Raw genomic sequence first — 25,759 nt, 5'->3', positions numbered from 1 at the left:
GTGCTTCGAAGACTTCTGATCAATTGGTATTAGATGGCATGAAAATGATTAAGGAAGAAGATGAGTTCAATACATATATATATATATTGTCATTGTTTGGAACATGGAATGCAAGTAACCTGAATTGGTTTTAAAATACAAACACAATTCGCAATCTATGAAAGATTTATGGATACTGTGAAATTCAATTAATTAAGATGAAAATAGCTATATTAGCAAGAGATTAAGAGTATCTCAAGATTTGTGACTAACATGGAGCCATCCTTTTTGTTAAGAAAATCCCATTTAATTTACATTTTTCATTCTTGATTTATTAGTGTGCGATTTTCATATTGACAACCTCCAAGAAAACACAAGCAGCACGGGTAACATAAAAATATATTGTTAGGAAATTATCATTATTGTGACAAATACCCCACTTTCACTTTGTACAAGTGGAACAACTCATCACCCACTTTATACAAAGTAGAAGCATATGTTATGGCATAATTTATGGCTTTCTTGTCCCATCAATGTTGACAAATATGCTGGAGGAGCTTACCTTTATTTCCTATAAATATAGGTATTATTTGGAGAGCATGATGTGAAAGTGTGAGAATAAGAAAAAGAAGAAGAAGAGAGTGGCTGAAATGGCTGCTACCATTATAGTAGCTGCAAGTGCAGTAGTGAGAGTAATGAGAGTGGAGTAGAGTGAATGTGATCCTTTTTCTCCATGTATATAAGTTGTTCCCTTTCTCTATCTCTAATAATATCGATTTCTCCCGTGGATATAGGCGATTTGCTAAACCACGTTAAATATTGTATCAATGTGCTAAGCTTTTGATGGGCAATATCAGAACATCAACGATCGGAATCCCCAACATATATTGGATAATAAATCTTCTTAAACACTATTACTGCCCTAATTAATTTTCCATATTCATCAATATGCTTGATGAATACCCTGATCCAACTGAACCAAATAAATCCAACCCCTTAATTTTATTTTTATTTTTTGGTTGAATCCAAAATACCTTATTGTTATTTAGCTAAAACTCCATTCTTTTCCTCTTACAGATTCAAAATCACATTAACATTACCAGAACAACACATGTAATAACAAGAAGAAGAAAATAATAGCCAGCGCGAAAATCCAACAACCGAAGTCCCCGTATTTTCTGTAAGGATCATCACCCCAGTCCAAAGCCTCTCTGCTGTCCTTCTTTCTTTCTTGGAGTCAAATCGTTTCCTTCTTGCTCGGCTAATCTGATATGAGATATTATGTGAGGAAAAACTTTCTCATGAGACTTCTCTCCGATCAATAAATCTGAATGTCCGAAACCGTCCACCACCGCCCTTTCATGTCTAAAACCAGGTTGGTGCAGCTTCATGTACTTGTTAGCAAGATAAGAAGTCTCCAGAAATATACAGCGTTGAGATTGCCATTCTCTCTGGATGGATCAAGAATGAGTTGTTACCATTACTGTCTACAATATATCCAGAGTTGCAGATTCTTCTCAGGTGAGGAAATGCTGACATGGGAAGCTTTGTGGCGCTTTCTGTATTCAACCACTGGTGCAGGGCGGGGCTTACATTTTCATGCCAGAATGCATTTCCAAATATTCCAGAGAGGACCTCACACTCCTTGCACGTGCATCTGTCATTTCGCGGTAAATACAGAGCTATGTATTTCAAAAGCCTGTGTCCAGAACTTCCCTTTGATTTTCCCAAAAGAGGAAGGATTTTATTCTTGCCTAGTATAGCCATTGATATCTGCAGATTGAGTTTGGTTATAAAAGAGTCTGAACGTCAAGAAGAAAAGACTGGTATGAACTCGTTTAAACCCTAAAGAAATTGTTTAAATCCCTATTGGGTCAATTCAAGGTCTGGTTATTAGCATGACATACTTCCACGTCCTGGGAATCTTCAATTTTATCCGACTGTTTAGTATCTTACTAAATAGTAAGCATAATCTCCTTTGCCTATCCACTTAACACAAACAATTGATGAGTTATGGCTAAATGCAGTGGCTTAACCATGAAAGGATATTGTTGAGTTATGGCTTAAATTGATGAACTTGTTAAGGTTAGATTGATAGTTGCACAGTGTGGTATCCTCAAGCGTTGGTGGATTAGAAGGAGGTTCTTCAACATCAAACTTCACACATACCTTTACGGAGCTCTCAATATTTGCTTCAAACTCTCCTTCAGCTATTTCTCCCATGACTTTTGCTATAGGAAATTTGACTGAACTGCTTTGAATTCTCAGCATTGATGCCGCAGAAGATTCACAAATATCCCAATTCCCCTTTTCCCATTCCTTTGGCCATTTAGATTCCTTCTAGCACGAATTGGTGTTGGCAGCATCACTCCAGCATTGACTAGGGAACCTCCACCAAGTCCACAAGCCACTGCTGCTAAAGAATCATTCTGTTCATATAACTAGAACTTTGTAAAGTCAGTGATTGACTGAACTCAAAGAGAGATGGTAAAAAATGCTTTAATCGAGCTTTAGATTCCATGTGTTTAGAATACTCTCACTTCCTGATGGCTGGAATGTGTTTTTTGTGCAGACATACGAAAAATATGTTCGAATTACATTGTTGTGTCATGTCCTTAGCACTTTGTTGTGTCAAATGTTTTTATAATATTTTTTACAAGTAACTATTATATAAATCGCTATAGCTTCACAATATGCTAAGAGACCAAACCTAATTCTATTTACTATTATTTTCGTTTTAAGCAAATAAAATGCCACAAAACAGTACAGAGGTGAAGAGAAGGACAAGAGAATGACTTGAAATTAAAGCATCGCTCTGGTCCAAATTCTGAGGCCTAAGTTCTGGTTCTCATACCTCACAGCTGACATAATCTTCCAGCTGTCAGTTGGGAAATCCCCTGCTTTCCATTCTCCGGCCTTTCTCTAGCAGACAAACCCTTATTCTCGCCGTTTGACATTCGAATAAGCAGCAACAGAACCCACCATACGCAGACCCACAACAATAGCATCATAATCATCTCCTCTGTCTTCAGGCCTTTAGTTCTATCTCTGCTTGTTTCTCCATTTTTTATTTTTCTTTTTTATATTTTCTTATCCCCAGAATAAGCAATCACCAAGGAGTAAATGGCAATATATATCTTACTGGCCAGAGAGAATAAAAACAAGATAGAAGAAGTTTGGAGAATTTCAGTTTTTCAGATTCAGGTGAATTATTAGCTGAATATAACCGCCTCCATGAAAGCGCGATATAATATATATATTTTCTCAAATAGTTCAAGGAGGTTTTAACTTTATGCGTGAGCTGGCGTGAAAGAAATCGTATATTGAGACAAATGCGTGTGCATAAGAACCTTGATTATTCTCCCGTGATGATACATAGACATTCTTCATTAAAAATTATGAAAGAAGAACTGTTTTCTTCTGTAAATAAAAGACAGTAGTACGAACAAATAATCTAGGTTCCGAGGTTTCCAGCCACTATGTCGTCAATCCACTAGCACAAGCTCGTGCATTTAATGCAAACAATGAGAACCTGAGACTATTCTTCTAGATAATAAAATTCTTACCGAATCCATAGTGAATAAACTATACATTACACGAGGTCTGTCTGTCTGTCTGTCTCCATAAACCTTAATAAACATTTGTTGTTGAAACAAGAGACACGTGTTTCCCTTAGAGAACAACGTATAATAATCTCTAGGTCAAGAAGCTATATAGTACACACACAGACTAGGATCTTTTGTCAAAAACAATACCTAGCAAGAAAAAAGTTCAAGCATGTGTCATACATTTACATCTCAAATAACAACTAACTCAAAACTGTAGCAATTTGAAACCGATTTTTGAGGGGCTTGCAGAAGGCTCCTCATGATTCTGGGCTCACCAGGAGGTGATACATCTTTTAATGTTCCATTTCTTATGGCTCGGAAAACCGGACCTGAATCACTTGTAGCTGGGAAAACCAAGCAATCTATGTACACAAGGACCTCAGTCTTTCCATCTCCAACTGTTATGAAACCCAGCCTAGTTTCCACCTGGTATTTTGTCTACCTGTTATATTAATAAACGTTAAGCTATTAAGAGAAACATTTTCTTGATCTTCATATTTCTTATCTAAGTACAGTACTGGTGACTAAAGAACCTATTAAAAGCAAATTATATTCCCACACGAATGCCAAGATTAGGAGCAAGACAATGAAATGAAAACATTTACATCATCCTAATCCAGTGAGCTTGATTATTGTAGTATAATCTAGACAGCAAGATTATCTTCTCGTGGGATGCTGGCCAAGTTTGTTAGGAATAAGGTCATCGTGAGTCGTCTAGGCAGGTTAAGGAGAAATTCTAAAAAATTTCCCCACGTAGATTGTCCAATGGATACAAGCGCATGCAAGTTCAGCACAATCGAATTGTCTTTTATCCAAACAAAACAAAGAACATTCCTAGTTGTCAGTTAACAATAATTTCTTTAATCTGCCAAAGCCAGGCCCTAGCGCACTATATATAAGTTGAAATTGGTTGGAAAAGGCAATGGCAAATATATAGACTCCGATCTTAATTCCATTGCTGACCTCTACCTGTTCATTCTAGCCCTTCTAGAAATCCAAATGTGCTGTTGCATATGTCAACTTGTATCTTAGAAATCAAGAAATGAAGGAAAAAACTAATATCACCAACCTTTAATTGCACGGGAAGCGGCAGATTCGCTCCTTGGCAAAGACTGTTAGCCCACTTGGCATTTCAAACAAAAAAGGGTATCATAAGAAGAAATATATACATATTTTATTACTCAATTAAATACATAAAATTCAACCGCCATTTCACAACCATAATTTCATCTTCCTTTATTGTTTTATTCGCTAACCAGATTTACGAAAGTGCTGCAGTGAAAATAGCTAAGGTGAGTGGACTAAGTAAAGAGTAATGTATATTTAATTAACCTGGAAAAGCAAGGTTTCAAATCTCTGAAGATCAGTATTGCCAGGCAATTTCAAGGTCCCCAAAGAGACACCATCTCTCCGTCGTTTATCAGCAGCTACGATGCCGTCATTTTCAGGGTTGGATTTAGGGACTGGTAAATATATTCCGGTGGCTGTGAAGTTCAGGCAGCTAGAGAAACGGGTTTTGCAGGCAGCAGAAGCAAGAGACGTTAGAGGAAGGAAAGGTGGAGGAGATGGAGAGGAGAGTAGTTGTAGATGAGAAGTGGCACAAGTAGGGAAGAGAATTTAATGTGTTATTGCAGAGGCCATTAGTAGTTAATGAAGAAGTGAGATAAATTAACAGAATGGAGATTGAAAAGAAGTTGGGATAATGGAGGGAAGGGAATTGGATAAGGGGACAAGATACGATACAAGGAGTCTTGTGATGTTTTGAGGTAGGGAACGGCCCACTAGCCCTCTCTAAACTGATTTGTTAGCCTTGTATCTTTCTGTGGTTTTTTCTTCAATGGCTTTAATAAAGTCACAGGTTACAACAACAAAACACTAATACTAGCAACAATTACATGTTTTTTCCTTTGAAAATTAGCAAAAAATAGCCAATGGTAGTTCCATCTAAATCCTTAAGTTTGCTAGGACTTTATAAGCAAAAAAGTTCATAGATTGGTTAAATGAAGTCGAGAGAATTTTTTTAATATAAAAAGATCCCTAAGCAAATACGAGTTAAATTAATCACAAGTCAGGCATCTTTCTAGTGGGAATAGTTGAAGATAACGTGGGAGAGGCAAGGAAGATAAAAAAAAATAGCAATTGGGATAAGATGAAGAAGAAGACGAGGTAGCACTTCCTTTATTTTGATTATTCTCAAACCCTATACCAGAAGCTTCAGACGCCAAGGCAATGAGTAAGCTTGTAAATGATTGCACTAATAATTTCTAGCGGTTAGCAGCTCAAAATGATATGGTAGAAACAAAAAAACAGTTAGTAGTAATGTATCTTAATAGTACGAAGCGGTCTATACAAGAGGTATTATGCCTTCAATCTTTATGGACAGTTTCTAAGACTTATAAAAGGGCCTTGACAATAGAGAAGTCGCAAGCTGCTAGGAATATAATAGAGGCGGTGGGTGTGACAATAACCAGAGGGTTACCACCACACAACCTAGGCCAGCTCAGCAAAAAAAAAAAAAAAAAACAACGGGTCATGGTTCTGGTTTCAAATTCATTGTTTCAGTGTGGGTGAAGTACTCGACTTATGGGTTTGTTAGCCCAGCTCGGAATACGTGGAGTGTTAGCCCAATATTGTAAGGGCTCGTAGAGCATGAAACATTCCCCAAATATTTAAAGGTAGTGTTAGGGTTTACATTTAAATCCCAAATATATAAACAGCGCTTTGCCTCTCTTCATATCTTCCATCGCCTCTGGAACCCTGGATAACTAAGATCACAGGCAGGTGGCCCTGAACAAGCAAGCATGGTGCACGTCTCCTTTTACCGAAACTGTAAGCTACCCACCCCTCTCTGCTTCATCTTTCATTTTTTTTGTCTTTTTTTTCTTTTCAGTGTCGAAAACAGTTACCCCCTTTTGATTTGCAATTTAGCTCTAGATATTTAGTTTTTGTAATTTATTTTATGTTTAAAAAAAAAAATTATCGAGAAAATAATTGAAAAAGGATTCATGATACTTTATTTGGAATTTGGAGATTTAGCATTAGTAGCACCTTGACCTGTACGTTCATGTTGAAACAGTAAAAGTGAGTACAGATAAAAATGTGCCAGAATTTGTTAGTGTATTAATTTAATGTATTAGTAACATAATTAATGTATCAGTAGCATGATTAATATAATTGATAGCATTTTTGGCTTAGTTACCAATGGAAACTTGGTTTGATTGAATTAGGTACGTAATAGGTCATGATTCTGATTGAATTTAATTATATAATAAAATAGATAATGGTTCTATATTATATATATTATATGATAATAAAAGTGAATGAATAAACATTATATGATAATAAAAATGAATAAATAAAATTATGGAGAAAAATTATGGCGAACATTATTCTTAAAAAAAATAAAGAAAGAAAATAGGACGCGTAGCGTAGCTTGTGTTAGTCACATTTTATCAAGAATCAACTTTTATTTAAAATATTTGTAACACAATTTGGATTACAAGACAAATTTGCTAACTAAGACTTAAAATAATATATTAAATTGATTTATTATTTATATAAATAGTTAAACTAATCTCAATAATTTAGTTGTTTTGATAAATAGTTAATAATCAGTGTTTATAAATATCACGAGTTTATTTTTTAAAATACTTTTTTTCTTTATATATAATAATTAAAGTAAATATTTTTAATAATCATAATATTTTTAAATTAAGAGAAAATGTGTTTTTTAACCAAAATTTCATTTTTTTTATGGCTGAGGTTTGTTTTGGACTTCGAGGGGCGGCACAACAATAACATATTCGGATGATTCTTTTCAAGTAAAAATTTTATGCAACAATTATATCTTCTACTGTGACACATTAAAATTTAAAAAAAAGAAGAAGAAGAAGAAGAAGAAGAAAGTTTCAGGCTTAGCCCGATTTGGTTATAGGCTTATAGCATTTGAAACCAGCCCAAAGTATACAAAGAATTAGGGTTAGGGGTTAGGCTTTGATTTTCTTTTAGACGGGGAGAAATCTTGTAAATATAAATACAGCAATTATAGCTCCTCACCGCCTCCCTAGACCCTAACTGAGTTCGACAACGAACAGAATGGTTCACGTCTCCTTTTATCGGAACTGTTAGTTGCCTCTCAATCCTTTTTTTTTTACCTTTTCACTATAATTTCAACATATTTTGTATTCTAATCAATCCCTGGACTCTTTTTGTTGAGTTTTAGCTCATTTTCTATCTTCGTTTCTTTGTAAACTATAAAGTAAGTGAAACATGGGAAAATTTGATGCGCATTATTGTATTTAGAATTCAGAAAAATTCAGCTTCCATTTCTCTGTCCTCAATAGAGTTTAGCATCTGAGATTTGCATTTTAATCTTGATTTGATGATTTGAATGTACTTGGTGTACCACTAGATTTTGGCGTCTGGATTTGAATAATAGAAGTGAGATATTTGTTTTTCGTTTTCATATAGATGGGAAAAACTTTTTAAAGAAGCCAAGGCGTCCTTATGAGAAGGAACGTTTGGATGCGGAGCTGAAGCTTGTCGGAGAGTATGGGCTCCGTGCCAAGAGGGAACTCTGGAGGGTTCAGTATGCTTTGAGTCGCATTCGTAATGCTGCCAGAATGCTTCTCACCCTTGACGAGAAGAACCAGCGCCGTATTTTTGAGGGTGAGGCGCTTTTGAGGAGGATGAATAGGTATGGGCTTTTGGAAGAGAGCCAGAACAAGCTCGATTATGTGTTGGCTCTCACCGTCGAAAACTTTCTCGAGCGCCGCCTCCAGACTCTTGTTTTCAAGGCTGGTATGGCTAAGTCCATCCACCATGCCAGAGTGCTCATCAAACAGAGGCACATTAGGTAAATAATTGGATCTTTCTCTTATGTTTTCATGTTATGTAGGCATACAACCTATGCAAGTTAAAATGCTCTTCATGAATTAGATAAATTTTATCTTAAATGTGCAATGCATTTGCAACATATGTGTGTTGTTAGTGTTGAAATTGTGCTTTATGATTTTCCCGATTCCCTCTGTTTTCCCAATGTTGTGATTTACTTTATTATAAAATGTCCTGACTGCCCTTTAATCAGAATTAGTATCCATGTTAAGGTCATGTGATTTCAGAGCTTAAGGTCTGCTGTCTTTTTTACTCTCTTTCTCGTGTTTATGACTGGGATCCTCTTCTAAAAATATGATCAGAAATCATCCTGTTAACCGATTACTTCTTTTCATAGTATCTTTTTATTTTCTTTTTGCTTGTTATTTTGAAAGTAGTTATAATCATTTTTACCTGATCATGGCTTTTCATATTGTCTTTTGTCTTGCTACTGTTGGATTCCGGATTTGAAAGCTTTGCCTCGTTATTGATATCTATTTTGGCCCTGCAGGGTTGGGAGGCAGGTGGTCAATATTCCATCCTTCATGGTGAGAGTTGACTCGCAGAAGCACATTGATTTCTCACTCACGAGCCCCTTTGGTGGTGGACGCCCTGGTAGAGTGAAGCGAAAGAACCAGAAGGCTGCTTCCAAGAAGGCTGCTGGTGGAGATGGAGATGAAGAGGATGAAGAATGAGATGTAATGTTCAGTGATAGTGATAGTGATTTTCATTTAATGTTATAAATTTTGGTCAAGAGTTTGTACTGTTGATCTTTCAATCTGTTTCATATCGTAAGATAAGATGTTTCTGTGGATTTTAACGTCAGGGAGTTCTCTTTGGGATATGTTGTTAGCTGTCCTGGTTTTATGCCTTGAAGTACATTTATTGTTTTTATCCGCGCCCACCTTAGGATTTATTGCAGGTAGTTTTTTTTTTAAAAAAAATTATTATCTCGATTCGTGGATTTATTTTTATAGGCTTATCTAGTTATAATTAATGCGTCGAAAATAAATTGTTTTGAGATTCTGAGCAGTTGAAGAATTTTAGGTTGGGTTGGATTGTAAAATCAAATTAGGGCCAGTTATTATTTTTGGAAAGATTTTTTGCTGGTAGAATTTTAATTTAAGAGCTTCAAAAAAACCAAAAAAGGGCTTGGAAATCTGATTTTAAAATGTCATTTGCTCATAGTAGCTAGAATTCTCTAACGGAGATAATTAAATAGCTTCTGTTTCTTTGCATTAAACACATAATTGAATTTCAAACTGTAGGCATAATTATTCTTAAACCTATTATTTTAAAACCACAATGCCAGACACGCTAGATTCGAAAGTGTGGACACCAACACAGGTGTAAATCTCAGTGAGAAGAGAGGATCTGATGCACACAAGACATGACCATTTTCGTGTTCGCTCCTAATTTGCTCTTCACTTGATCTCAAATTTGTACAAGAAACAAAAGTCTGCAAAAGTGCCGTATGATGTTCAACAACAGAATAGCAAAACTGGAAGGTTTTTACAAAGCAAGAGCTTGGTCCTAGCATTCCTAAGAATGAAGAAAGTGAACAAGAGTTCACTTTCCAGTATTCATTGTGTGGAACATGCTTCAAGTTTAGGAAGAAGACTTCTCCAAGCATCTGCAATGCTATTTGCCAAGCGTACCTGTCCTTTTGCAAATTCATGGAAAGCAATCCCCATATCCAATGTTTTATGTTCTTGAAAGCGCGCTATCTCTTCGTTCATCAGTCTCACAATTGTCTCAAACCTTCTAGTTGCTTCCTCATTTTCCGCTTTCAACTGCATGAAAACAAACTTTCAAATCAGAGAACTAAGATTTCTGATGTGCAAATATGCTAACCGAAAGATAACTTGCCTCGTTGTACTCATGCTCTGCCTCTCCCATTTTATAAGAACGTGTTAGCATAAGTTTGTCACTGCAGCAATAGATATGAATTAGAAACTCCAGAGATCATCTGGGCCAGCAGCCAAAACTGACTACCATGGGACAATGGGAAAAAGCCATCAATAAGTGACAACTTCAATGATGCAATGGGGTTTTCAAGTTTCAGGATTTCTGAGCTTGTTTTTAGAATTCCCAGTGGAGAAACTTCGACTACACATGTATGAAAATAAAATGTAACTATACATTGCGTTAGATGCTAAAAGGCCTCTTTATCACACAATCTAAATTCTGCCTTGTTACCAATTGAAATGTGGTGAGAGATACTTATAAGCATGGAACCTAATCAAACACTTTCAACAGTGCTTCTTTGCTGGATGACACTTGTATTCACAAACTTAATTCAAGTTGCATGTAAACAAGTCATTACCACTAAAGACCTATCAGAGTACAGTAATAAGAATCGAGAGAAAAGTCATGGTTCTGTATCTTGCAATGTTTGTGACGATTTCACATGGTACAATCAAAATCACAGAAAAAATAAAGTTCTAAGAAGGAAAGGAGTAACCAGGACATACAGATTTATCTCTTTCAACTTCATTGTTTCAGCCAGTTCACACTGATGCCTGAAGACATTGGCCCGCTCAGCTATGGTAGCCTGTCAGAACACACAAAATAACAAGATCAGCTTCAAAGACAAATGTATTGAACATATAGGAAAAAAAGGAGGGTGAAGAGATAAGGAAAAAGATGGAAGGAGGCAAGCCAAACTCACCTTAATAGATTGAACAGCACGGACATAATCTTTCAATGGTTCTTCAAAATTCATTAAGAGTTGATGGGCCTGGAAGTTCATAGAAATGCATCAAAGATTTAAAAAGAAGCTTATTAACTCCAAAAGACTAAAACGACATGAGGGCCATAAAACAAAATGCCAAATCTGGTAGCAGAAGGCACGATTGACTTTTAAGCCTACCTCCTTCTGAAGCATAACTGATAACGCCTCTGATTTAGTCCCAAGCTCAGAAAATGCCTTTCCCAGGGCACCTCCTTCACAAGCACCAAGGAGTTTTACTGCCTTACTGAAATCTGATAACGATTGCCCCAATTCTGACAAAAAAAAAAAAAAGAGGCAATCACATCACAAGAACTGACAGCATCATAATGAGTCTAAAGGATATGTAACGTGAAATGAGACTTATCATGTGCTACATGTAACAACAACATAAACCACCATTACTATCATGTGCTACATGTAACAACAACATAAACCACCATTACCTCTATGTCGCTTTACAAGACGATATGCATGCTTCTGAGCTTCAGCCAAGTGGTTTTCAAGCTCAAAGATGTAATGTTTTAGCTTTTCATATTCAAGATTCGATTCTTCAACAGGTTTTTCCTTCCCAAGAACAATGTCACTCACTTTAGATTGTGCGTCCTGCAAAACATTTGGACCATGGTTGCTAGATCATACTATAATTAGCATACTGAAAGCATGCTTGTTTGAATGGCCTATTCTGCAAATTGCAGTGTACAGGTGGAATTGACTGCTGTCTCGTGTGCTATATACTTAACCAACAGGTAGTGAAAAAGATTCTTAATTAAATCAAGAGAATTCGATCTGACACCTGAAACAAGTTATCTAAAAATAAACACTAAACCCAACCACAAAATTTTACGTCTGGAGTTGTTAAACATCATCTTGAAGTATCCACACAACAGAAGCAAAGTATCCAGTGAACTAAGAAGCAGTCATCCAACTTCAGTGATATGCTTTCGGATAAGGACCTAACATCTGATTAATTTGATAATTAATTTATAGTATAGGAGAATTCATAATAAGGAAACAAGTGTTCAGATGTTGCATGACAGTGTTCAAGCATCAGAAAATTAGTGCTGAATTTCACGTGTCAATCAGAAAAGAAAGACAGAGAGCTCATCATACCTTGAAAATTTGCATTAAATCAGCAGGTTTCTTCTTAAATATACCAGTCTCTTGAGATCTTAATCTTTCCATGGTCTGAAAAAAAGGTAATAAACTAATGTTGAATTAAAAGCTCACAGTTGTACTCTTAGATATAAAAAATACAGGAAAGAACAGGAATCACAAATAATCATCATAGGTAATATACATGTTAATTTTCTAAGTTACATGCTAAGAATGGCATTATATGAATCAATACAGTTACTTCTTCCTTATTAATGATTCAGAAAGGAATTCATAGGTCCAAGTCATGTAAGTAATTGCTTAAGAATGAATTGTCATCAATTGTATTTATAAAACTATCTCTCTGTGTTTAAGAAATAAAAATCCCGTGACAAAACAGATTGCTTGCTAGTATTGCATCTGTTGAGATAATTTAAGTGGAAATGCTATATATGGTCACAGTTGCTCCTGGGAATGATACTGGTGAAAACAATAAAAGATCAAATATGCAGTTTCAGGCTCACTCCTGATGAAAACCATTATTGACCTGCCAAAGCCAGTCACTGCACTTTCTGGACAGATCTTAGGTAGACAAATTCCAGAAACTAAAGTGATAAAGCTTGGCAACCAGCCATATTCCACTTTACTTGTGCTTTTTATCCATTTTTTAATCCCTCTCTTTCCCTAAACATGTCCAGAAATGTTTTATCAACGCGGGCGAAAATTCACAGTAATAAAGGGTCCTCTTCACGGAAAAAGAGAAAAATTTGACTTTCACTGCATGCTTGCTGCAAGATTATAGATAATTTATAACAAGTAGTTCATGAATTTATCCTTTCGATTAACAAGAAAATTAGTGAAGCGATAATAAACTTTCACGTACAACACCAAAAGAATGCAAATTGTTAATACACTACATATATAGATGATTCACCTCCTCATCAGCCTGCAAAAAGGTCCTTAAATCCTCACTATGCTGAAGCTCTTGATGCGAAGCTATCCTATTGACAAATATATCCAGCCCTTGTCTCCTCATCTCAATAAATTCAGCACTAAACCGAAACTTTTCTGCATTACCACCAATCTATAATAAGTCAAAATAAAATTCGAACTCACTGCTCCAACCAACTCATTACTGCAAATTAGACCAATCCCTTACCTACAGCGCTCTTTTCTGGAAGAGGAGGGATAAATACACCTTTGTAATTGTGGAAAAGCCGATCACGCAACCAATCAAAATCGCTGTACCGCCGAATCACAATCTTTTCGTGCCCTTGGTATTCCGGTAAATTTGTCTACACGCCAAAACATTTTATCACAATCAAGAATTAAAACCCTAAAACCTCCATCAAGAATGAAAACGTTACCTTGGTGATAACGCGATAAGAGATGTAACCCTGGACGCCATTCCCTAATTTTACAGGATCAGTGACCGAAACCGATAAATAAGGCTGCGATGACGGAGATCTAGGGCTTCCTGATGTGCTTCTCTGCAGTTGCTGCTGTTGCTCCATTTGATGAGTGCCAACAAACAAGCAAACAGAATTTAATAAACTGTCAACTGGTTAGAGTATTTGCTAACTGATTGAGCTAAAAAGCAGGTAGAGAGAAGGAGATAAGGGAAGCGGTAGATTTTGTGATTAACCGTGGAAAACGTGGCCCTTATTTATTTATATTTATATTACAAAAGGAAGCTTGGGGAGAACTGAGCACGGCGCGCTTTTTTATGAGCCCAGCAGTACTTTATTATTAAGTGATTTACTTTTGTAACAAAGAAATTACTAAATTTTGGTCATAATGAAAAATATTATTTTAAATTTTTTTTTAGAATACTGTTATTTTTTAGAAATATATAAAAATAATATATTTTTTAATTTAAAAATATAATTTAAAAAAAAAACTTAAAATTCTTTGGAAGTACAATTCATCGTACTCTCAAATATACATGTAATTATATCATTAAACACATGTTAGAAAGAAAAATTAAAGTTAAAATTAAAGCCAAAGTCTGATTCGAAGTATCAATGCAATGCAATGGCAATTTCCACAGCCAAGCTACAGGGGATGATCGGGTCTTCCTTCACGTGCTACAAGGAAAATGAGCCGTTGTTAAAAAGAGAGAAAATCAGAGCAAAATTAATACCTAAACTCAGCATTTTTCTTCGCAAAATCAACGTGGCACGCTCTCAGTGAACAGAACAACGGCTGCAAAAATCCACAAAAAGAACCGAACGCGTACTAATAAATAAAGCTAAAGTGAAATAATTGATATGAAGATTTGGATTAATAAGATTTCATGTTTATAACTATAATTTAATCTTTAAAAATATTATAAGAATAAATTAAATATTAATCCTTCTGATTTATTATATTAAAAAGATTGGTGGGTAAAACTAGTTTTTCAGAATATTAATTTACTTATTTTTTTAGAAAGATATTTAAAGGAATAAAATAATTGAATTTTATTTTTTTCTAAAATTAAATCATAGAAGAGAATTATTCAAAACAGCTTATTAGTTGCATATAAGAATCTGGAAATCAGACTTGTTTATGGCAGGGAGCCGGGGACCCAGAAGTAACATCAGCCACGTCATCGAAGGACTGACCCCAGCGGACCCACACAACTACTCCTCTCTCTGTGTCTCTCTCCTCTTCTCCTCTTCCACTTCTACTCCTTTACCACTCACTCCGCCACAACAGTACCCCCTAATAATTCTTACTCCTTTTTACTCTCTCTTTTTTAAAAATATATATATATATATATTTATATATATAAATTCAGATAGAAACGCACATAAATTCCTGTATCTACCTACTCCACACATCATTAATTCACCATTAATAAAAACAAATCAGATGGACTCTACCTCCCGTTACCGTTTCCTCGGCATCCCCTCCTCTTCCACCTCCTCCTACGTGACCGACGGCAATGGTGACAGTAACGGCAACGCAGATGAGCTTAACGAGGATGATATTTTCTTGACCAACGATTCCACCAATCAAACCCAAAGCAATTCGTCGTCGTCCTCTCCAACAACCGCCAGCAACAACAACAACCACCATAATAAATTTAACCGCCACACAGCTTTCCCTCAGAACTCGGGGATTCTCGCTGCGTTACCAGAATACAACCACAACACGGTTCTTTACCGCAAGCCTTCACTCCCACCATCACCTTCTTCATCCTCGTCTAGAGCAATCCCATTAATTCCGAGGTCCCCACACGTGTCGGAATACGCGTCGCAGTCGGTGCCGATAAGAAAAATGAACCAATCTGCCCCGATGAATGTGCCGGTGTTGTCGATGGCGATGGCGAAAGAGAGGAGTAGCAGGTTTAAGGAGGACGATGATGGTGAGTTTGATGGAGATGAAGAGATGCTGCCACCTCATGAGATTGTGGCACGAGGATCGAGGCGGTCGCCCAAGACAACGTTTTCGGTGCTTGAAGGGGTTGGGAGGACGTTGAAAGGAAGGGATCTGAGACAGGTTAGGAACGCAATTTGGCGTCAAACTGGGTTCCTTGATTGATTTTGATTTTTCTTACTACTACTACTACTGATGTTAAAAGTTTTTATTTATTTATTTATTTTGGTGCTATGCAATCGTGGTGATAGGTCTTGAACGTTATTAATTAAAATTGAATCTAGTTCTTAAAAGTAATAGCCTTTCTTTTTATTTATGGTTTGCAATGCTTGTAGCAAAATTCGGATTTTACTTTTTTTGTTTAAGCTAGAATAATTGATTTCCTTTTTGTTTTCCTACAATGGAAATTGATCATGACTTTTTTCTTTTTTCAAATAAGTTTGCTTTCGTGTAGGAATTATTATTTGCCTTTTGACTATGGGTAGAAACACTGGATGAGATGAGAGAGTACTCGGCTGGTAGTGATTTCTTATGCTGGCTTGGTTTCTCATTGCTCTCCCCGTTCCTGTTTTCCAGTATATATTTGTTGTCAAAATGGTACCGGTAGGATTTTCCTTTTACTTTTTCTTTTTCTTTTTTATGTGCGTACTGCAATGCAAGAGAACATTCTTGGTTTCCATTACTATTTTCCTAGATAGGTATGGTGTGTGGTGTGAAACGTTGGGTGTCTGCAGGGGTTTGGGAGATTACAAACAAGCATGCTGCCATTGCCATTCTTGATTTTATATTGAGGGAATGGAAATAAGAGAAACCACTCAAATGAACTGTGTTGGTCCCAAGCTCATCATGGGAAATGATTTGAAGTTTATAGGAGATTGACCATTGCTGCTGGCTGTTGAAACCCTTCTGTTCCAGCTGGTATTATCATTTAACGAAGTCACTGCCCTTAATTTGTGTCCACACTTGATAGCGGAAGGAGAACTATGATAATAGTCAGAAAACAGTTCAAAGGACAAGCAGTTTGCTTTGCAGTGGTGAAGCGGAGGAATGATAAGTTATAAGGACAATGAATGATGGTGAATTTGATGGAGATGAATAGAGCTTTACGACTCAAAAATTTGTGGCAAGTGGTTTGAGGCAGTTGGACCTTCGGTGCTTGAAGGGGTAGGGGGTCCTTGAGAAGAGAGGTTACGAATGAATGATCTGGGATAGGTTAGGAACGCTGTATGAGATCATAATGGGTTTTGATTGATTTTTGTTATTGTTTTATGTTTAAATCTAGTTTTGGGTTTTTCTTCTATTCAATGGAAGGTCTGATAGGCCGGCAGATGAATCCGCACCCCAACCCTCACAGGATAGGATTTGAACCTGAGATCGATCTCCTAGTGCAAATTGAGTTGTTTAGAGTATCGATAGAGAATCATGGCTTGCTGTGCTTGTAACAAACATGGGATTATCAGAGAAGAGATATGGTTTCCATTTGGGGAAGTGACTTCTTGATTTATGGATAGAAAGAAAACATTTGAAAGATGAGAGGGATTGCTAGGATTTGCATAAAATTATGGTAACAGCTTTTGGAACTGTTTTTTCCATGTGTAATCATTCTCACGAGAACTGATTTTCTTATCGTGAATTGTGGTTGACCAAATAGCGATCCCGACAGGAGTAATATTCTCATCAAAAGCTCTCTAGTGCTTGCCGTTTTCGCTGCAGTACACCTCTTGCGCGATAAGCATCTCGCACCAAACACGCGCAACAGGAGACGATGAGAGACAACTCAAAAATATCGGATTCCCAAGTCTACTAATCACACTACTGCTTTTAGTCCTCGTTATATTATTATATTCATTATGATTTCACAGCACTGGCGCTGTTTATATGCACATCTTTTAGCTTGAAAGATGAGGCTCATCCTCCTATCATCATGATGATTTTCACAGCACTGGTGCTGTTTATATGCGAATCTTTTATAACTTGAGAGATGAGGCTCATCCTATCATCATCAAAAACTGATACCAATAACATGTATTCCACACCGATAACAAGAAACCCAGATTCACAGGTGAGATTCTCTAACATACGAGGTACATAGATACATGGGGATCCCTATCTTAAGCTCTGCAACGCTCACTAACTTCTTGACAAAGAATACACTGCCATATTTATTGAACCATCATGCAAAGGTGTCCGGATTGCTCAGCCCTGATCAACCACGGCCACAATAGTACAAAACAATTGTAAAATAGTGGAGAATACAATACTTAACGGACAGGAAGAAATCATCCTTTATGAATATCATAGAGGTATCATTGCAAGTTGAACCCTAATTACATCATAGGATCCCGGTCACAGCACAACCCTAAGTGTAAAGAAGATTACAGCTCCATGCATCCAGGGATAAGAGAAGGAATTGCTCCAAAAGTGAAAGTTCTTTCACAGCAACGGAAATCATTCAAGAAAACTCCTTGGATTTGTAAATCCCAATCACGGTCACCAAATGTGCAAAGCTTTTTACAAAGCTGTATGTTGAGATCACACATGAGCAACATCGGACATGCATCAAGAGAACGAAAACGGTTCAATTTAAAATAACAATGGCATCAAATTAGCTAATATAAATTTTAGAAGAATTGCTGAATTTTATTTTAGGTGCAAACTAATAATCAAAGCCGCATTAAGAGCACAAATCACAGATTATTGTGAATGAATGAAAACGGTTTCAATAAACACAAAATATAGAGAAATGCAATAGGAGGATTTGTCTTCCGGATAATCGTCAAGAAAGTTGGACAAAATACAACGATTAATTTCAACCCCAGGATGTTTTGAGAAACAGGCCTTTGGATTGGTTGCAACATTTCTGAAAACATTTAGCAAATTCTCGGAATTGAAGACAGAACAGCTGGCATCAAACGCACGCAAAACGCTCAGAACAAAAGAAAATGTTTCATTTAATCACATAGCCGATATGGCACTTAATCAGATTGAATTGAGATCTCAGACATCCAAGGAAGGATAAAAGCAGCATACGCTCTCAAGCCTGGCGAAGGCGAAAGCACTTAGGCGGCCACTGCGAATGTTTTGAGAAACAAGCCTTCGAATTTATCATCATCGACCTCCAAAAACTTTAATAACCAAATTACGTATTTGCAACAAAAGTAATTTGTAAAACACAAGCAAATCAGACGATTAAATATGCCTCAAAAGGTTGAGTTCAATATAGATTAAGCTCCATTCACACATCTAATTGATTCATCATCTTTGCCAACTTCATGAATCTTTTAGCCCAATTGAGCTAAACAAAAATCAACCCAACTCAAAAAAGTAACGATGAACAAAAAAGAAGGTTTTAAATGTTTCCCACCAAATAATGAACCATTTACATGAATATCAGAGGACCTGTAGCTCCCATTGATAGAAACAAGCATAGATAAGAAAAGGTTTTAACACCAATACATAACTAGCAGTTCAAAAAACAGGAAAAGCAAACAGATCCAGAGAAAAAAATGGCTCATGAAGAAAATTCAGGTGGAGTATAAGGAGAAACTCAATAGGAGAACCCTTTTGAAAAACTCCAAAAAGAAAGTTCAATATTGCGCAGCAATGACTCAAAACGCTTCCATTTTATAAGGAAGGCGATCTTAAGGGCGGCGCTTATTAGAAGAATAAAACCCTAAAAAAGTTCGATAGATTTTCAGGAAAGGAAAGAGTAAAAACCCTATACTGGAGAAACCCTAGAGCTCCAAGTAAGGGTCACAATAGTTGTACATCGCTATTTATAGCCATCCCTTTGTCTGAGTGGTTTGTGGACTTTAATCTTTATAGGCCCGAAAAGCCCAAATGGGCCTCTCCACTGACGATCTTAAGTATGAAAAAGCAGTCCCGGAGGTTAAGGATGTTTGGTATAGAACATGTATTTTGTTAAAAATAATTTTTAAAACAAATAATAATTTTATAGTATTTTTTGGATTTTTTTTATGTGTTGACGTTAAAATAATTTTTTAAAAAATTAAAAATATTATTTTAATATATTTTTAAATAAAAAAAACTTTAAAAAATAATTTTTACTAACACTCTTAAGTGATAAACTAAAAACCTTGCTAGTAATTTAAGGCATCAATTGAGAACATAGTTAAACTGTGCTTTAAAAAAATTTATTATTTTTTTATTTTTTGGTTATTTTTGAATCTTTTGATGTTCTAATGTTAAAAATATTTTTTTAATAAAAAAACACTTTGAAAAGCAAAATATACCACACCATCAAACACCCTATATAAAGTTGTCAAGGGGCATTCATATTTAAAAGATAAAAAAAATAAAAATTTAACTTGTTATTACTTAAAAATATCTAAAGAACATCACTTAAACCTCAATAACTATATTTTCAACCCAAAATACACTTGTTGCCTTGACAACACTCATGATGTTTAGGTCGCATCACAAATGGCTACAACTTTACCTTTGTACTGGACTGTCCAATGCAAATATTTTTTTGAGTTTTGAGTAGTTAAAATGCAGTGTCGTACACCACCTATACATACAAAAGTTTATATGTTTTACTAACATATTCTTTTCTTTACAAGTGTATACTTGTATATAGGGTTGTCACCACATTTTGAAATAATGATTGTAGAGCAACATACACACCATTCTTGTCAAATCAAATATCTTTTTTTTTTATTATTAATCAATGGTTATTTTTCATCAATATGTCATTGATATTCACCAATCACTTCACTAATAACAGAACTAGACACTACAAACAATGATGAGCCACTAGTATTTTCACCAATCAGTTTTGATGCAACTTCCTGATGTGAGTTGATATGTCTAGAATCTATAAATATATTGGGTAACCAGATAAACAAGAAAGGTCACAACTTTTCCAGACTCAACATTTCATTTTTCAATAATTTGTTCTTATGTTTTTCTTGTACATTTTCTTACTTAAACATTGAATAGTTCTTCGTTCCATGAGAGACTTAATTTTTTAAAGAATAATCAAGCTTTATACACAAAGCCCAATTTAAGCCCACACATCTTGACTCGGGATAGAACTCTTGAAAAGCTTGATTTCTACGTGAAGTTTTTTCATGACTTCATCAACAGTAATAAGGATGCAATCTCCCCAAAACTTCATAGTTACGTGTTCTTGGAATCTAGGAGCATGTGCAATATTTTAAAAGGTGGTTATGATGTTTTATGTCAACTACTCTATTTTGTTGAGGAGTTTTGACATAATTGTTCTGATGAATAACTCCAAGTTTAGCAGAAAACTAATAAGGAACATGATTGAAAATTGTAAAATTCTAAGCCATTATCACTCATAATTATACATTGTTATACATTAAATTGAGTTTGAATCATAGTTTTAAAAAAATAAAATTGAGAAAGTGTTTTATAATTATGTTATATTAGATAAATCCTAGTTTTATGAGAGTAGTCATACATAATCATTAAAAAATATTATTCACCACTAAGAGGAGATGCAAAATAAGAAATCATTAGAGAAAATTCTTAAAGAAACAGGTAAACATTATTGTTTAGCTAAATGGAAAATTGTGTAAGGATACTTTTTGAAGAAGAAATGTTGAGACTTTAAATAATAAATTGGTATAAAATATTATTTGAAAGATCTCTATGGTAATGCCACGATAGTAAATTGGGATAAAATGTTAGTTAAATAGCAAATTATGATAATAAAAATTAATGAATTTTTCTAGAAGAATGGAATTCGATAGAGATTGTTTTTTTTCATCATGCTAAAAAACCTAGATTGGGGTCTATAAAGTTTATTTTATATGGTATTATTTTTTTTACACTGTTTAAAGAGTGTTTCAGGATTGAAAATAGAGTTATTAAGATTCTTATGATATTTTTAGGTGAAAGTAAAGTTCAAATTTGGGTTTTCAAAACTTGAACCCTATTCTGTAATCACAAAAATGCATGGAATATGTTTCAATAAACAACATATCGTGTACCTACAAGGATTATATGTCATCCATTTTATTTAAAAATTTAAAAAAATAAGCAAGTAACATGATATTTGGTCATCATTTTAAAATAAAAAAAAACAAGCATGCTTGGACTTTCTTCATTTTAGGCAAGACGAGCAGGCTTGGCCTTATAGGTTTAGAAGCACCTTGTCTTACAAGCGCATGCGTGCTTGTTCTTTTATATATATATATATATATGTATATAGAGAATTTTTATACAATTTTTATGAATTAATTATCTTTTAGTTTTCCATACATTCATATAAATTATAAAGTCATTATTTTTTTTAATTGAAATTTTCTTTTCAAATCATGATAAGTTCTTATAAAAAAAAAATACTCCTAATAAAAAGACACTTTTTTGTTAAAATAAAAAATTAAATAAATAAGGAAAAAGAGATTTTAACTAAAGAAGTAATTTTTTTCTTTATAGTGTGGGAAAAGTTAATTCTTGAAACCAGGTTTATTATTATTATTATTATTATTATTTGGCATCACTATTAATACTTATTATTATTATTATTATTATTATTATTTATTAGGGTTTTTATGGCCTAGGACTCCCCGAGATGAGGAGAAAAAATATATATTGATGAAAATTAGGAGTCGCAACACCTAATAATTATAAGGAACTAGGAATCCTGAAAAAATTAGCACCAACTCCAGAGATTCAGATAAGAAGTTATTCTATCTAGAGGAAGAACAATTTATCTTACGAAATATTATCTTTACTATATACTTTCTCTTACATTTATCTTTTTGGTTACCCTTAATTATCCTAATTATTTTTATTTTATTTCAATTTAATTATGATTATTTGAGAATATTTGATGTCATTCCAATAAATAGAAGACTAATCAATTTGGTTATTAGCAATAAATAAATAAATAAATCAAATATTGACATCGATCCTTTTAAAGCAAAACTTTTATTTGTGAAAACCTCATTATCAAGCTCAAATATGCATGCACAAACATTTTTTTTATATATATTTTTATTTTTTATGATAATGCTAGATAAAAAAATAAAAAAATGCTAAAAAATGCAATTTTTTAAATTTCCTTGTGAAGAGCAAAATAAAGGTTTTTTTTTAAAGAAAAATAATAAAATATGCCATAATGATTTTTTTTTTATAAGAGAACTTGGTCATGATGCATTCAAAATATGCATTGACATAAATTTGATTGTATTTTGTTTTGTTATTATTATTTTTTTCTTGAACAAGGGCACACTTAAATCGAACCCATCAAATCCATAAATACAGCCCAAGTAATCAAAAACCAGAGCGCATACTTTTTAGCATTTACAATAGATGACTTAAGCCCAGGCCTAGCCCTAGCCTACTACCATGAACACAGCCTATGACCTATCCTACACAGCCCAAGCCTCACCATTTCTAAGAAGGCTAAAATAAAAACTGGTGACACCAAGCCCAAATATGACCCAAACCTCCCTAAAGTACAAACCTTTCTCCAATCCCTTGTATTTATATTCACGAAGCAGGCAGAGGCAGAGGCAGAGGCATGGAAGGAAATAATAAGACAGCAAAAATAAATGCATTGTGAAACAAACAGGTTGTATTGTTTTTCCCACTTGTTTTCTATATTTTCTGTACTTTTCTTAGCAAAACAACGTTTTCTAGATTTTCTGTACTTTGCCCATTCATCCCCTGTTCTTCCCCCTTTTATCAAGATGCACCGTTTCTCTTAATGTGAAACGGTGTCGTCTTCATCTTTAATTAGAGTTAGGCTTTCTAATTAAAAATGGCACCAACCTCAAACCTATCCTCTTATTTCCTCGCTTCTTGTGCTTCAGTCCTAGTTCTTTAAGTTTTTTTTTGTAATTTTTTTTTTGTCAATTTGGCTTCTTTTAATTCAATTATGCCCTTGCCAGAATTAAGATAGGCTCTTGGACTTTTTCATCGAATTTATTTTAGTCCTTGGTTTCTTAATTCTATAATTTTAAGCCAATTACACTCCAAATTTCAATTTTCTTCTTCATTTAAGACCCCAATTGACTTTCTTACTTGGTGATTTGTTTCAAACTCACCCTTCAACTTCCAATTTCTTTCAACTTTAGCCAAATTAAGCCATTTTCTTCTATTTCTTCTTCAATTCAACCCTTAATTGAGACCCAAAATTTCTCAAACTCAATCTTTGCATGTGATACTCAATTATTGGTCTGATTTCAACCCTAACTATGTATTTTATTTTGTATTTTTATACCTTTTATGATTACTTCTAAGCTCATAAAAATGATGGAAATAAAAAATGATTAAAATCAACAAATTTTACTAATTTTTTTTTCAGATTTTTCTAATTTTTTAAAATATGCAAAAATGAAAGTAAAAAATTGGGTTATAGCATGTAGTAGCCCGAATTTGTTTTCTAGTTCATCTTCAATTTTGTTTTTCTAGTTGCAGCTTTCTATATCCAAATTAATGATAAATTTATTAAAATTTGTTAATGAAAGAAAAATTCCAATAAAAGTTTCATTGATCAAGAAGATATAAAAAGACATTCTAAAAATTGCCAACTATAATTTGGTGCACTTAAAAAGACATTCTAAAAGAATTTCATTATTTAACACACGAGTTGGCATGCAGTTTTAATAAATAAATAATTATTTCAAAAGCATATTTTTAAAATTTTAAGGGTGTTTTACACTGATCAAGAAAAGTAATACCAATTTGAATAATATATATGTATAAGACTAATAGTTTTAAAATAAGTGTTTAATTTTATATACTCTCTACCTCAATCTATTTTCACATATTTTAATTTTAGTAGAAAATTATCTTTTGACTTTAGCTTGAAATTATTGAAAAACAATAAAAACATTAAATTTGGAAACAAAAGAAAAAAACCCAAATATATTTAGTTTGCAGCATCCATAAAATAACAAAATAGAGAAACCCATTATAAAGAAAGATCCATAAACATCACTTAATATCAATCAAGAGGAGCAAACATTTTATGATTTGTAATGACTAGAGACAAATATAAAAACTTTCCTAAAAGACATACTAAACAGTTAAAATTAAAAAATTTCAAAGTACAAGATACTCTTTTGTTCAACATTAAAAGACTCAAAATTCATGTACCAGGATTCTCAAATCGACGATGTCAAATATCAACAAAAGCATAAACATATATATAAACAAGAAATCTTGAAGCAAAAACATTGCAGAAAACTTAGAGATAACATACATACCATCACACTTTGGTAAAAAAGAAACACTTTTATGGTTATTAGATTCTTAACATAAAAAACAAAAGAATGAAATTAAAAAAAAAACATATTATTTTCAAGATAAAATTTTTGAACAAATAATAATGGCTTTTTAACATCAGCATTATGTAATCTATTGGATATAGTAAAAGTGCATTTGGGTATATAAATGGTGGAATGAGCAACATTTGACATAAAAAATCATTTATTATTGCCCACACACAACTAATTATTATTAAGTTAAACCTGTTATAATAGTAAGATCAAGTGTCACATGATGATTTGCATTAATATTAGAAAACCAGGTAGCATGAGTAGCGACAAGAACATTATTAAATGTTAAATTAAGAAAATAACACTCATAATTAAACAATCTTATTGTTTAATCTTATAGTTTCCATGAAAAAAAAGAGAAATTGATCATGAGAGCAATCATATATGTGGAAACTACATGATAGAAACGACATGTAAAGAAATCATCAACAAAGGAATAAACCCCCTAACCTTATGAATAGGCTACATTTGCATCCTCCAATATAGAAAATTGGTATCAATTAAGTTTGAAGAAATAAATTTCTCAATTAAAAAAGAATCATTTATTTTAATTTTTATATTTTTTTTAATAAAAGAATCACTACTCCATTAAAATAGCAAAAAACATTAATAGGAAAAAGGAATTTTGACAAGAGAAAAATATATATTTTTTTTAAATTTATTTTTTTACAGATATGTATTGTGGACAAAATAAATATTTAACAAAATCATTGGAATTATTTAAAATAAAAAAATTTATTATCACAAAGTTAAATAAAAATATATTTTTGAAATCAATGCGCAACAATAAACAAACGAGCACGAGACTAGGTAACATTAATTGGAGAATT

General features: G+C 33.9%; 3 protein-coding genes, 1 long non-coding RNA gene, 2 other non-coding genes and 1 pseudogene across 6 annotated transcripts; 2 read left to right on the top strand and 5 right to left on the bottom strand.

Moving 5' to 3' along the window:
* Window positions 1–3,776: 3,776 nt before the first annotated feature.
* LOC118030865 (uncharacterized) lies at window positions 3,777–6,331 on the bottom strand (annotated as a pseudogene).
* A 1,351-nt stretch (window positions 6,332–7,682) lies between these two features.
* On the top strand, window positions 7,683–9,355 carry LOC118030864 (small ribosomal subunit protein uS4y). Its single transcript, XM_035035163.2, has 3 exons — window positions 7,683–7,710; window positions 8,058–8,442; window positions 8,971–9,355. The coding sequence occupies exons 1-3, from the start codon at window positions 7,683–7,685 to the stop codon at window positions 9,152–9,154; spliced, it is 597 nt and encodes a 198-aa protein (XP_034891054.1). The 3' UTR covers window positions 9,155–9,355.
* Window positions 9,356–9,856: 501 nt separating this feature from the next.
* On the bottom strand, window positions 9,857–13,998 carry LOC118030645 (sorting nexin 1). Its single transcript, XM_035034829.2, has 10 exons — window positions 13,653–13,998; window positions 13,445–13,580; window positions 13,220–13,353; window positions 12,304–12,378; window positions 11,637–11,796; window positions 11,332–11,465; window positions 11,131–11,199; window positions 10,934–11,013; window positions 10,329–10,389; window positions 9,857–10,252 (listed from the first exon to the last, which is right to left on the bottom strand). The coding sequence occupies exons 1-10, from the start codon at window positions 13,797–13,799 to the stop codon at window positions 10,043–10,045; spliced, it is 1,206 nt and encodes a 401-aa protein (XP_034890720.1). The 5' UTR covers window positions 13,800–13,998; the 3' UTR covers window positions 9,857–10,042.
* A 972-nt stretch (window positions 13,999–14,970) lies between these two features.
* On the top strand, window positions 14,971–15,969 carry LOC118030579 (uncharacterized). The gene has a single exon (XM_035034747.2). It carries the CDS (start codon window positions 15,142–15,144, stop codon window positions 15,811–15,813), a length of 672 nt encoding a protein of 223 aa, XP_034890638.1. The 5' UTR covers window positions 14,971–15,141; the 3' UTR covers window positions 15,814–15,969.
* Window positions 15,970–17,644: 1,675 nt separating this feature from the next.
* Window positions 17,645–19,582, bottom strand: LOC118030580 (uncharacterized). The gene is made up of 2 exons (XR_004684355.2): window positions 17,980–19,582; window positions 17,645–17,850 (listed from the first exon to the last, which is right to left on the bottom strand). It is a non-coding gene; the product is annotated as an uncharacterized lncRNA (long non-coding RNA).
* LOC118030881 (small nucleolar RNA SNORD14) lies at window positions 18,642–18,765 on the bottom strand. Its single transcript, XR_004684399.1, has one exon. It is a non-coding gene; the product is annotated as a small nucleolar RNA SNORD14 (small nucleolar RNA).
* Window positions 18,820–18,918, bottom strand: LOC118030893 (small nucleolar RNA Z266). The gene has a single exon (XR_004684411.1). It is a non-coding gene; the product is annotated as a small nucleolar RNA Z266 (small nucleolar RNA).
* Window positions 19,583–25,759: the final 6,177 nt, after the last annotated feature.

Source organism: Populus alba, chromosome 6 (genome assembly GCF_005239225.2).
Source record: "Populus alba chromosome 6, ASM523922v2, whole genome shotgun sequence".
Lineage (NCBI taxonomy): Eukaryota > Viridiplantae > Streptophyta > Magnoliopsida > Malpighiales > Salicaceae > Populus > Populus alba.
Note: the sequence above shows the minus strand (reverse complement) of the source record. Positions and strands in the feature narration are given on the sequence as shown.

Coding starts and splice junctions, on each gene's coding strand:
- LOC118030864 (XM_035035163.2), top strand. CDS start 7,683: ATGGTTCACGTCTCCTTTTATCGGAACT. Junction 7,711..8,057: donor CGTCTCCTTTTATCGGAACT/GTTAGTTGCCTC, acceptor GTTTTCATATAG/ATGGGAAAAACTTTTTAAAG. Junction 8,443..8,970: donor ATCAAACAGAGGCACATTAG/GTAAATAATTGG, acceptor TTGGCCCTGCAG/GGTTGGGAGGCAGGTGGTCA.
- LOC118030645 (XM_035034829.2), bottom strand. CDS start 13,799: ATGGAGCAACAGCAGCAACTGCAGAGAAGCACATCAGGAAGCCCTAGA. Junction 11,797..12,303: donor ATTTAATGCAAATTTTCAAG/GTATGATGAGCT, acceptor AATGTTTTGCAG/GACGCACAATCTAAAGTGAG. Junction 11,466..11,636: donor TCTTGTAAAGCGACATAGAG/GTAATGGTGGTT, acceptor TTTTTTTGTCAG/AATTGGGGCAATCGTTATCA.
- LOC118030579 (XM_035034747.2), top strand. CDS start 15,142: ATGGACTCTACCTCCCGTTACCGTTTCCTCGGCATCCCCTCCTCTTCC.